Source organism: Salmo trutta, chromosome 25, assembly GCF_901001165.1.
Source record: "Salmo trutta chromosome 25, fSalTru1.1, whole genome shotgun sequence".
Taxonomy (NCBI): domain Eukaryota; kingdom Metazoa; phylum Chordata; class Actinopteri; order Salmoniformes; family Salmonidae; genus Salmo; species Salmo trutta.
The window spans coordinates 4,967,067-4,978,669 of NC_042981.1; the positions used below are offsets into that span (position 1 = coordinate 4,967,067).

Consider the following 11,603-nt stretch of genomic DNA (forward strand, 5'->3'; position numbering starts at 1 on the left):
TGCCAATACCCTTAGTTGGAGAAAGAAACCCGTCCCTAACCCGATCTATAATGTCAGGGCCCGTCCGGCTCGGCTAGCAGAGCTCTAGTCTGAGATGGCAAATACCCCTCTCCTCAAAGTCCTCGACACCAGGCAGGACCAGCGGACCTGGAGGGACAGGGTCAATGAGACCCTAGTATGAAAACATGGTCATCAGCTTGACTAAGGGACCACCACCTTTCCTCTCCACCAATGTCTTCACACCCACCTGGGTTAATTCACCACAGCAGGTTCTCCTTCGCTGATCAATCAAATGCACGTTGGTGGAAAAGCGCAATGCTCCGTCGACAACAACTGATCTGTTTGTGCCGTCTTGTCAATTACTAGCCTGGTCCCAGATCTGTTTGTGCGATAACATATAGCACTACGGTCGTGTATTACTGATCTCTGCTACAATTGCTGCGTTTACACAGGCAGCATAATTCAGATTTTTTTGTTCAATTATTGGCAAATAATCTGATTGGTCAAAAGATCAGAATTGAGCACCACTGTACAAGGGTCCTTACAGAGACTAAGGTCGATATGAGACCCGAAACAAGTAAAACCCATTCTAGTCACACCGACCAACACCGAGGTCCTGGCAGAAAGACCCTGGACATTCAGGCAGCAAGAGAAATGAAAAGCCAGATCATGTGTCCCAAATAGCACCCTATTCTAGATCAGAAAGCCCCGGCTTTAGTCTAAGGTAGTACGCTATTCGGGACGCAAGCACGTGAATGTGAAATGAGAATACAGCAGAATGTGATTAAGACTGGGTGATTTATTAATTCATCAAGACCATTAATACAAAGCAGTTAAAAAAGGCCACACACACACCAACCAACCCACAGCTGGATCAAGCTGTTACAGCAGTGCCACAGGAGGAGCTAAACCAGGGTCCTTGTTCATTTGGGCACAACGTAGAAAAACAGAAACAAGTTCAACTAATACCTCTCTGTTTCAAAGTGTTTTCTACCCGAATGCGACTACTGAATACGACCCAGGGTTATTCTGTAGGACTGCCTGGGGGTTTGAATACGACCCAGGGTTATTCTGTAGGACTGCCTGGGGGTTTGAACACCACGACCCAGGGTTATTCTGTAGGACTGCCTGGGGGTTTGAATACGACCCAGGGTTATTCTGTAGGACTGCCTAGGGGTTTGAATACGACCCAGGGTTCTTCTTTAGGACTGCCTGGGGGTTTGAACACCACGACCCAGGGTTCTTCTTTAGGACTGCCTGGGGGTTTGAACCTCACGACCCAGGGTTCTTCTGTAGGACTGCCTGGGGGTTTGAATACGACCCAGGGTTATTCTGTAGGACTGCCTGGGGGTTTGAACACCACGACCCAGGGTTATTCTGTAGGACTGCCTGGGGGTTTGAACACCACGACCCAGGGTTATTCTTTAGGACTGCCTGGGGGTTTGAACACCACGACCCAGGGTTATTCTGTAGGACTGCCTGGGGGTTTGAACACCACGACCCAGGGTTATTCTGTAGGACTGCCTGGGGGTTTGAACACCACGACCCAGGGTTATTCTGTAGGACTGCCTGGGGGTTTGAACACCACGACCCAGGGTTATTCTGTAGGACTGCCTGGGGGTTTGAACACCACGACCCAGGGTTATTCTGTAGGACTGCCTGGGGGTTTGAATACGACCCAGGGTTATTCTGTAGGACTGCCTGGGGGTTTGAATACGACCCAGGGTTATTCTGTAGGACTGCCTGGGGGTTTGAATACGACCCAGGGTTATTCTGTAGGACTGCCTGGGGGTTTGAACACCACGACCCAGGGTTATTCTGTAGGACTGCCTGGGGGTTTGAACACCACGACCCAGGGTTATTCTGTAGGACTGCCTGGGGGTTTGAACACCACGACCCAGGGTTATTCTGTAGGACTGCCTGGGGGTTTGAACACCACGACCCAGGGTTATTCTGTAGGACTGCCTGGGGGTTTGAACACCACGACCCAGGGTTATTATGTAGGACTGCCTGGGGGTTTGAACACCACGACCCAGGGTTATTCTGTAGGACTGCCTGGGGGTTTGAACACCACGACCCAGGGTTATTCTGTAGGACTGCCTAGGGGTTTGAATACGACCCAGGGTTATTCTGTAGGACTGCCTGGGGGTTTGAATACGACCCAGGGTTATTCTGTAGGACTGCCTAGGGGTTTGAACACCACGACCCAGGGTTATTCTGTAGGACTGCCTGGGGGTTTGAATACGACCCAGGGTTCTTCTTTAGGACTGCCTGGGGGTTTGAACACCACGACCCAGGGTTCTTCTTTAGGACTGCCTGGGGGTTTGAACACCACGACCCAGGGTTATTCTGTAGGACTGCCTGGGGGTTTGAACACCACGACCCAGGGTTATTCTGTAGGACTGCCTGGGGGTTTGAACACCACGACCCAGGGTTATTCTGTAGGACTGCCTGGGGGTTTGAACACCACGACCCAGGGTTCTTCTTTAGGACTGCCTGGGGGTTTGAACACCACGACCCAGGGTTCTTCTTTAGGACTGCCTGGGGGTTTGAACACCACGACCCAGGGTTATTCTGTAGGACTGCCTGGGGGTTTGAACACCACGACCCAGGGTTATTCTGTAGGACTGCCTGGGGGTTTGAACACCACGACCCAGGGTTATTCTGTAGGACTGCCTAGGGGTTTGAATACGACCCAGGGTTATTCTGTAGGACTGCCTGGGGGTTTGAATACGACCCAGGGTTATTCTGTAGGACTGCCTAGGGGTTTGAACACCACGACCCAGGGTTATTCTGTAGGACTGCCTGGGGGTTTGAATACGACCCAGGGTTCTTCTTTAGGACTGCCTGGGGGTTTGAACACCACGACCCAGGGTTCTTCTTTAGGACTGCCTGGGGGTTTGAACACCACGACCCAGGGTTATTCTGTAGGACTGCCTGGGGGTTTGAACACCACGACCCAGGGTTATTCTGTAGGACTGCCTGGGGGTTTGAACACCACGACCCAGGGTTATTCTGTAGGACTGCCTGGGGGTTTGAACACCACGACCCAGGGTTAATCTGTAGGACTGCCTAGGGGTTTGAATACGACCCAGGGTTATTCTGTAGGACTGCCTGGGGGTTTGAATACGACCCAGGGTTATTCTGTAGGACTGCCTGGGGGTTTGAACACCACGACCCAGGGTTATTCTGTAGGACTGCCTGGGGGTTTGAACACCACGACCCAGGGTTATTCTGTCGGACTGCCTGGGGGTTTGAACACCACGACCCAGGGTTCTTCTTTAGGACTGCCTGGGGGTTTGAACACCACGACCCAGGGTTATTCTGTAGGACTGCCTGGGGGTTTGAACACCACGACCCAGGGTTATTCTGTAGGACTGCCTAGGGGTTTGAATACGACCCAGGGTTATTCTGTAGGACTGCCTAGGGGTTTGAATACGACCCAGGGTTATTCTGTAGGACTGCCTGGGGGTTTGAATACGACCCAGGGTTATTCTGTAGGACTGCCTAGGGGTTTGAATACGACCCAGGGTTCTTCTGTCGGACTGCCTGGGGGTTTGAATACGACCCAGGGTTCTTCTTTAGGACTGCCTGGGGGTTTGAACACCACGACCCAGGGTTATTCTGTAGGACTGCCTGGGGGTTTGAACCTCACGACCCAGGGTTATTCTGTAGGACTGCCTGGGGGTTTGAACACCACGACCCAGGGTTCTTCTTTAGGACTGCCTGGGGGTTTGAACACCACGACCCAGGGTTATTCTGTAGGACTGCCTGGGGGTTTGAACACCACGACCCAGGGTTATTCTTTAGGACTGCCTGTGGGTTTGAACACCACGACCCAGGGTTATTCTGTAGGACTGCCTGGGGGTTTGAACACCACGACCCAGGGTTATTCTGTAGGACTGCCTGGGGGTTTGAACACCACGACCCAGGGTTATTCTGTAGGACTGCCTGGGGGTTTGAATACGACCCAGGGTTATTCTGTAGGACTGCCTAGGGGTTTGAATACGACCCAGGGTTCTTCTTTAGGACTGCCTGGGGGTTTGAACACCACGACCCAGGGTTCTTCTTTAGGACTGCCTGGGGGTTTGAACACCACGACCCAGGGTTATTCTGTAGGACTGCCTGGGGGTTTGAACACCACGACCCAGGGTTCTTCTGTAGGACTGCCTGGGGGTTTGAACACCACGACCCAGGGTTATTCTGTAGGACTGCCTGGGGGTTTGAACACCACGACCCAGGGTTAATCTGTAGGACTGCCTAGGGGTTTGAATACGACCCAGGGTTATTCTGTAGGACTGCCTGGGGGTTTGAATACGACCCAGGGTTATTCTGTAGGACTGCCTGGGGGTTTGAACACCACGACCCAGGGTTATTCTGTAGGACTGCCTGGGGGTTTGAACACCACGACCCAGGGTTATTCTGTCGGACTGCCTGGGGGTTTGAACACCACGACCCAGGGTTCTTCTTTAGGACTGCCTGGGGGTTTGAACACCACGACCCAGGGTTATTCTGTAGGACTGCCTGGGGGTTTGAACACCACGACCCAGGGTTATTCTGTAGGACTGCCTAGGGGTTTGAATACGACCCAGGGTTATTCTGTAGGACTGCCTAGGGGTTTGAATACGACCCAGGGTTATTCTGTAGGACTGCCTGGGGGTTTGAATACGACCCAGGGTTCTTCTGTAGGACTGCCTAGGGGTTTGAATACGACCCAGGGTTCTTCTGTCGGACTGCCTGGGGGTTTGAATACGACCCAGGGTTCTTCTTTAGGACTGCCTGGGGGTTTGAACACCACGACCCAGGGTTATTCTGTAGGACTGCCTGGGGGTTTGAACCTCACGACCCAGGGTTATTCTGTAGGACTGCCTGGGGGTTTGAACACCACGACCCAGGGTTCTTCTTTAGGACTGCTTGGGGGTTTGAACACCACAACCCAGGGGTATTCTGTAGGACTGCCTGGGGTTTGAACACCACGACCCAGGGTTATTCTTTAGGACTGCCTGGGGGTTTGAACACCACGACCCAGGGTTATTCTGTAGGACTGCCTGGGGGTTTGAACACCACGACCCAGGGTTATTCTGTAGGACTGCCTGGGGGTTTGAACACCACGACCCAGGGTTATTCTGTAGGACTGCCTGGGGGTTTGAATACGACCCAGGGTTATTCTGTAGGACTGCCTAGGGGTTTGAATACGACCCAGGGTTCTTCTTTAGGACTGCCTGGGGGTTTGAACACCACGACCCAGGGTTCTTCTTTAGGACTGCCTGGGGGTTTGAACACCACGACCCAGGGTTATTCTGTAGGACTGCCTGGGGGTTTGAACACCACGACCCAGGGTTCTTCTGTAGGACTGCCTGGGGGTTTGAATACGACCCAGGGTTATTCTGTAGGACTGCCTGGGGGTTTGAACACCACGACCCAGGGTTAATCTGTAGGACTGCCTAGGGGTTTGAATACGACCCAGGGTTATTCTGTAGGACTGCCTGGGGGTTTGAATACGACCCAGGGTTATTCTGTAGGACTGCCTGGGGGTTTGAACACCACGACCCAGGGTTATTCTGTAGGACTGCCTGGGGGTTTGAACACCACGACCCAGGGTTATTCTGTCGGACTGCCTGGGGGTTTGAACACCACGACCCAGGGTTCTTCTTTAGGACTGCCTGGGGGTTTGAACACCACGACCCAGGGTTATTCTGTAGGACTGCCTGGGGGTTTGAACACCACGACCCAGGGTTATTCTGTAGGACTGCCTAGGGGTTTGAATACGACCCAGGGTTATTCTGTAGGACTGCCTAGGGGTTTGAATACGACCCAGGGTTATTCTGTAGGACTGCCTGGGGGTTTGAATACGACCCAGGGTTATTCTGTAGGACTGCCTAGGGGTTTGAATACGACCCAGGGTTCTTCTGTCGGACTGCCTGGGGGTTTGAATACGACCCAGGGTTCTTCTTTAGGACTGCCTGGGGGTTTGAACACCACGACCCAGGGTTATTCTGTAGGACTGCCTGGGGGTTTGAACCTCACGACCCAGGGTTATTCTGTAGGACTGCCTGGGGGTTTGAACACCACGACCCAGGGTTCTTCTTTAGGACTGCCTGGGGGTTTGAACACCACGACCCAGGGTTATTCTGTAGGACTGCCTGGGGGTTTGAACACCACGACCCAGGGTTATTCTTTAGGACTGCCTGTGGGTTTGAACACCACGACCCAGGGTTATTCTGTAGGACTGCCTGGGGGTTTGAATACGACCCAGGGTTATTCTGTAGGACTGCCTGGGGGTTTGAACACCACGACCCAGGGTTATTCTGTAGGACTGCCTGGGGGTTTGAATACGACCCAGGGTTATTCTGTAGGACTGCCTAGGGGTTTGAATACGACCCAGGGTTCTTCTTTAGGACTGCCTGGGGGTTTGAACACCACGACCCAGGGTTCTTCTTTAGGACTGCCTGGGGGTTTGAACACCACGACCCAGGGTTATTCTGTAGGACTGCCTGGGGGTTTGAACACCACGACCCAGGGTTCTTCTGTAGGACTGCCTGGGGGTTTGAATACGACCCAGGGTTATTCTGTAGGACTGCCTGGGGGTTTGAATACGACCCAGGGTTATTCTGTAGGACTGCCTGGGGGTTTGAATACGACCCAGGGTTATTCTGTAGGACTGCCTGGGGGTTTGAAAGAAAAGTACGCAAACAAACACTGATAGTACTGACTGACTGAAACCATATTGAACAGGGGAACAGAACAGTGGTGCTGTGCGCATTAAAGACAGGATGTAACATCACAGATGTCAGAGTTCAGTAAGGCTCGATTTCGTCGTCTCCGTAGCCATCTGTGAAAGGGGTTAGAGGTTAGCAGACAGCCTGCTGGGTGTTCTAAAGCTCAGGTGGTGTTACACTAGTATCCTCTCCTCTATACCGTGCCAAACCATACTAGGCTGGCCTGGTTACATATCCAGCATCCACCATAGTTGCTTGAACCACATACAAGAAAAGGACAATGTGGACTGGTTCTGAAGGGCCCTGTAGTGTGAATCAGGCATAGTGTGTCTGTCAGGGATAGAGGGTGTGTTGTCAGGGTTGGGGTCAGGGTTGGGGTTAGGGTCAGGGTTGGGGTCAGGGATAGAGGGTGTGGGGTTAGGGTTGGGGTCAGGGATAGAGGGTGTGGGGTCAGGGTTGGGGTCAGGGTTGGGGTCAGGGATAGAGGGTGTGGGGTTAGGGTTGGGGTTGGGGTCAGGGATAGAGGGTGTGGGGTCAGGGTCAGGGTTGGGGGTGTGTGTGGTCAGGGTCAGGGATAGAGGGTGTGTGTGGTTAGGGTTGGGGTCAGGGATAGAGGGTGTGTGTGGTCAGGGTTGGGGTCAGGGATAGAGAGTGCGTGTGGTCAGGGTTGGGGTCAGGGATAGAGGGTGTGTGTGGTCAGGGTTGGGGTCAGGGATAGAGGGTGTGTGTGGTCAGGGTTGGGGTCAGGGATAGAGGGTGTGTGTGGTCAGGGTTGGGGTCAGGGATAGAGGGTGTGTGGTCAGGGTTGGGGTCAGGGATAGAGGGTGTGTGTGGTCAGGGTTGGGGTCAGGGATAGAGGGTGTGTGTGGTCAGGGTTGGGGTCAGGGATAGAGGGTGTGGGGTCAGGGTTAGAGGGTGTGGTCAGGGATAGAGGGTGTGTGGTTAGGGTTGGGGTCAGGGATAGAGGGTGTGTGTGGTCAGGGTTGGGGTCAGGGATAGAGGGTGTGTGTGGTCAGGGTTGGAGTCAGGGATAGAGGGTGTGGGGTCAGGGTTAGGGATAGAGGGTGTGGGGTCGGGGTTGGGGTTGGAGTCAGGGATAGAGGGTGTGGGGTCGGGGTTGGGGTCAGGGATAGAGGGTGTGGGGTCGGGGTTGGGGTTGGAGTCAGGGATAGAGGGTGTGCGTCTGTATTCCTGATCCATGAAGAAAGTGAGTTTAACAGCAGCGTAGGATCGTTGCTAGAGTTGCGCATTTCCGTTAACTTTCCCAGTTCGAAAACTCCTGGAATCTGGCAGAATTAAGCAAGAAATTCAGGAATCATCCAACCAGGATTACTGGAAAACCAGGGAATTTGGGGAAAATTACCCCTATATAGGACCGTCACCATTACACATCATGGCATTAACAGACAAGACCCATCTACACCGACCCATCCTTCCCCGACCCCTCTAACAGACAAGACCCATCCTTCCCCGACCCCTCTAACAGTACAGCCTAAAGTGTACCAAAGTGTGTTCTGTTCGCATTGAGATAAATGGTCAATTCAATCTTCAACTAAGCTCATCAAGTAACATACATTGGCCAGTTTATTGTGTACACCCATCTAGTACAGGTCAGACCCCCCCCATGAAGGGATTAATCTGCTGTGGGGTTCAAACATGGGTATCAAGGGACCTAACGTGTGCCAGGGAAATATTAGACCACCAGCCTGTACTGTTGCCTCCAGGCAGGATGGGGTCATGGACTCACGCTGCTTAAGCCAAATCCTGGAGAAGCTTTCTTCTTCTTGTTTTCAGCTGATAGGAGTGGAACCAGGTGTGGTCGTCTGCTGTAATAGACCATCTGTGACAAGGACTGACGACTTGTGCGCTCCTTGATGTTGTACTGCTCGTTATGTCTGTCTGAGGCCTGACTGTTAGCTAGCCATTCTCCTTCAAAATGGCTCTCATCAACAAGCTGTTTACACCCATACGACTGCCATTCTCCTTCAAAATGGCTCTCATCAACAAGCTGTTTTTCACCCATACGACTGCCATTCAATGTTTTTTTGGGGGGGTTTGTCGTACCAATCTCAGTAAACCCTAGACACTGTCGTGCGTGAAAAGCCAAATGAGGCCGGCCGTTTCCGAGATACTGGAACCGACATGCCTGACACCGATGATCTTACCACCCTCAAAGTCGCTTAGGTCACTGGTTTGGTCCATTGGTTTGGTCCATTGTTCAATCCAACAGTAACTGAATGCCTCGATGCCTGTCTGCTTGCTTTATATAGCAAGCCACGGCAATTTGTGAAAGGGGTGGTGTACCTAATAAACTGGCCTCTTAGTAATATATATATATATAAAAATAAACACACTTTTGTCCAGTGCCCATAGGGTATTACTGCACTATGTAGGGAATAGGGTGCCATTTGGGACACAGCGTTTCGTTCCTTTACACTAGCTGGGAGGGAGAAATTAGCCTGAGTCCCAGATCTGTACGTGTCGTCTTGCCAACTCCTATTTCTTTGTCACGTGTCATGACAACAACATACTTTTAATGACATCATGTTTAAAAAATAATAATAATAATTACAACAGGACGTAGTGTGACAATAATACAAAAGAGTTGGCAAGACAGCACAAGCCAGTCTAGAACTCAGGCTAGGGTTGGAAGACATGGCTTTACTCTGTTGAAGTCCCAGGGTTTAGATTCTAGCCTGCGGGGGGGGGGGGGGGGGGGATTGTCAGCAAGTAAGTAAGTTTGACCATAGCAGCATTGGACAGTTAGGCAACGTGGAGGGGGGGTATATGTAATACAACAGAGAAGTCACTTTATACAAATGATTTAGTTAATGTATACATGTTAAATACACAGCATCCACAAACGTGTAGTTTTTCAAGTGTATAGCTTTTGTTCTAAGCATTACATAGGAAACAGTATTTAGTTTTTCCTTTTCAGGATTTTTTTTTAATAGCATTAGACACCTTTTGCCTCTATTCTGTAAAATAGAAAAAAAAAAAAAAAAGGCACATCCGAGCATGATGCATGTGTTGTTTGTCTTAAAATTAATAAGGTATTTTTGAGAGAAGACAAGAACCTCTGGCTAATAGAAGCAGGCTCCCGCCTCTGTGAATCCAGATATTTCTAACAGCCACTAGGAGAGCCGTGGAGCCAAGTCCCAGTTTGTCCACTAGGGGAGCCAATTCCCAGTTTGTCCACTAGGGGAGCCAATTCCCAGTTTGTCCACTAGGGGAGCCAATTCCCAGTTTGTCCACTAGGGGAGCCAATTCCCAGTTTGTCCACTAGGGGAGCCAAGTCCCAGTTTGTCCACTAGGGGAGCCAAGTCCCAGTTTGTCCTCTAGGGGAGCCAAGTCCCAGTTTGTCCTCTAGGGGAGCCAAGTCCCAGTTTGTCCTCTAGGGGAGCCAAGTCCCAGTTTGTCCTCTAGGGGAGCCAAGTCCCAGTTTGTCCTCTAGGGGAGCCAATTCCCAGTTTGTCCACTAGGGGAGCCAATTCCCAGTTTGTCCACTAGGGGAGCCAATTCCCAGTTTGTCCACTAGGGGAGCCAATTCCCAGTTTGTCCACTAGGGGAGCCAATTGCCAGTTTGTCCTCTAGGGGAGCCAAGTCCCAGTTTGTCCTCTAGGGGAGCTGTGGAACAATCCATTAGTCCACTAGGGGAGCTGTGGAACAATCCATTAGTCCACTAGGGGAGCTGTGGAACAATCCATTAGTCCACTAGGGGAGCTGTGGAACAATCCATTAGTCCACTAGGGGAGCTGTGGAACAATCCATTAGTCCACTAGGGGAGCCGTGGAACAGTCCGTTAGTCCACTAGGGGAGCCGTGGAACAATCCATTAGTCCACTAGGGGAGCTGTGGAACAATCCATTAGTCCACTAGGGGAGCTGTGGAACAATCCATTAGTCCACTAGGGGAGCCGTGGAACAATCCATTAGTCCACTAGGGGAGCTGTGGAACAGTCCATTAGTCCACTAGGGGAGCTGTGGAACAATCCATTAGTCCACTAGGGGAGCTGTGGAACAATCCATTAGTCCACTAGGGGAGCTAGCCTTCTCTTTGTCCCAGGCTTTGGTGGGGTTGCTACGTGTGACGCCTCCAATGCTGAATTTCCATACAGAACCAGAAGGCTGGTACAGTAACTGGGGATGATGGTACGAACTAGTCTGTAGTGTTGGACAGACAGTAGGACACATCTAACTTGGGGTGATTGGTTGGTATTTAAGACATCATCTTGGCTTTAAGGGACGTATTCATTAGCAAAAAAAACAAAAACAACCTTGCAACAGAAAACACTATGCAACGAAAACAAGAGTTTCTATTGGACAAATTCAGGTCAGTCCCGTTTCATTTGCATCTGTTTGGTTCCTAGTGAATACACCTCTGGAGATAAAAGATCCCCTGGTCAGACCATTACTCTGTTCCAGCTGGCTGATGTGTGTTATTAGGTAGGTACTGATTGGCGTAGCACAGAGAATGTTGGACCAACCTTATTAACAACCAATCAATGTGTTTGAAATGTCCATGTGTAGTTACAGGGGGTTCGTTTGAATTGTAGTGTGTTTGAGGTTGGTTCGGTTTTGGTACAATTTTATATATATATATATATATATAAAAAAATAAATTTTAAAATCATGTTTTTCTTTTTAGTTTCCATCTTAAAAACAACAAACATTAAATGCATTATGCGAAAACATAATAATTAATAAAAGTCCCTTGATGGTAGATAATGCCTATTACAGCTCATCATTTATTAACCATGTATTCACATTACTATAGTAAAGTTCTCTCTATTAGCCTACATTGGTTTTGTTTGATGACCTATTTCATTACAAGCCTCATCTCATGTCTATAAAGCTGCTGTCTGATCACTATTTTACTAGTTCTT

The 11,603-nt window shown here is 50.6% G+C and overlaps 1 protein-coding gene across 1 annotated transcript; it reads right to left on the reverse strand.

The window, feature by feature from the left end:
• Window positions 1–1,247: 1,247 nt before the first annotated feature.
• On the reverse strand, window positions 1,248–8,921 carry LOC115161760 (uncharacterized). The gene is made up of 3 exons (XM_029712545.1): window positions 8,866–8,921; window positions 1,435–2,259; window positions 1,248–1,344 (listed from the first exon to the last, which is right to left on the reverse strand). Exons 1-3 carry the CDS (start codon window positions 8,919–8,921, stop codon window positions 1,248–1,250), a joined length of 978 nt encoding a protein of 325 aa, XP_029568405.1.
• Between the last annotated feature and the right edge of the window lie 2,682 nt (window positions 8,922–11,603).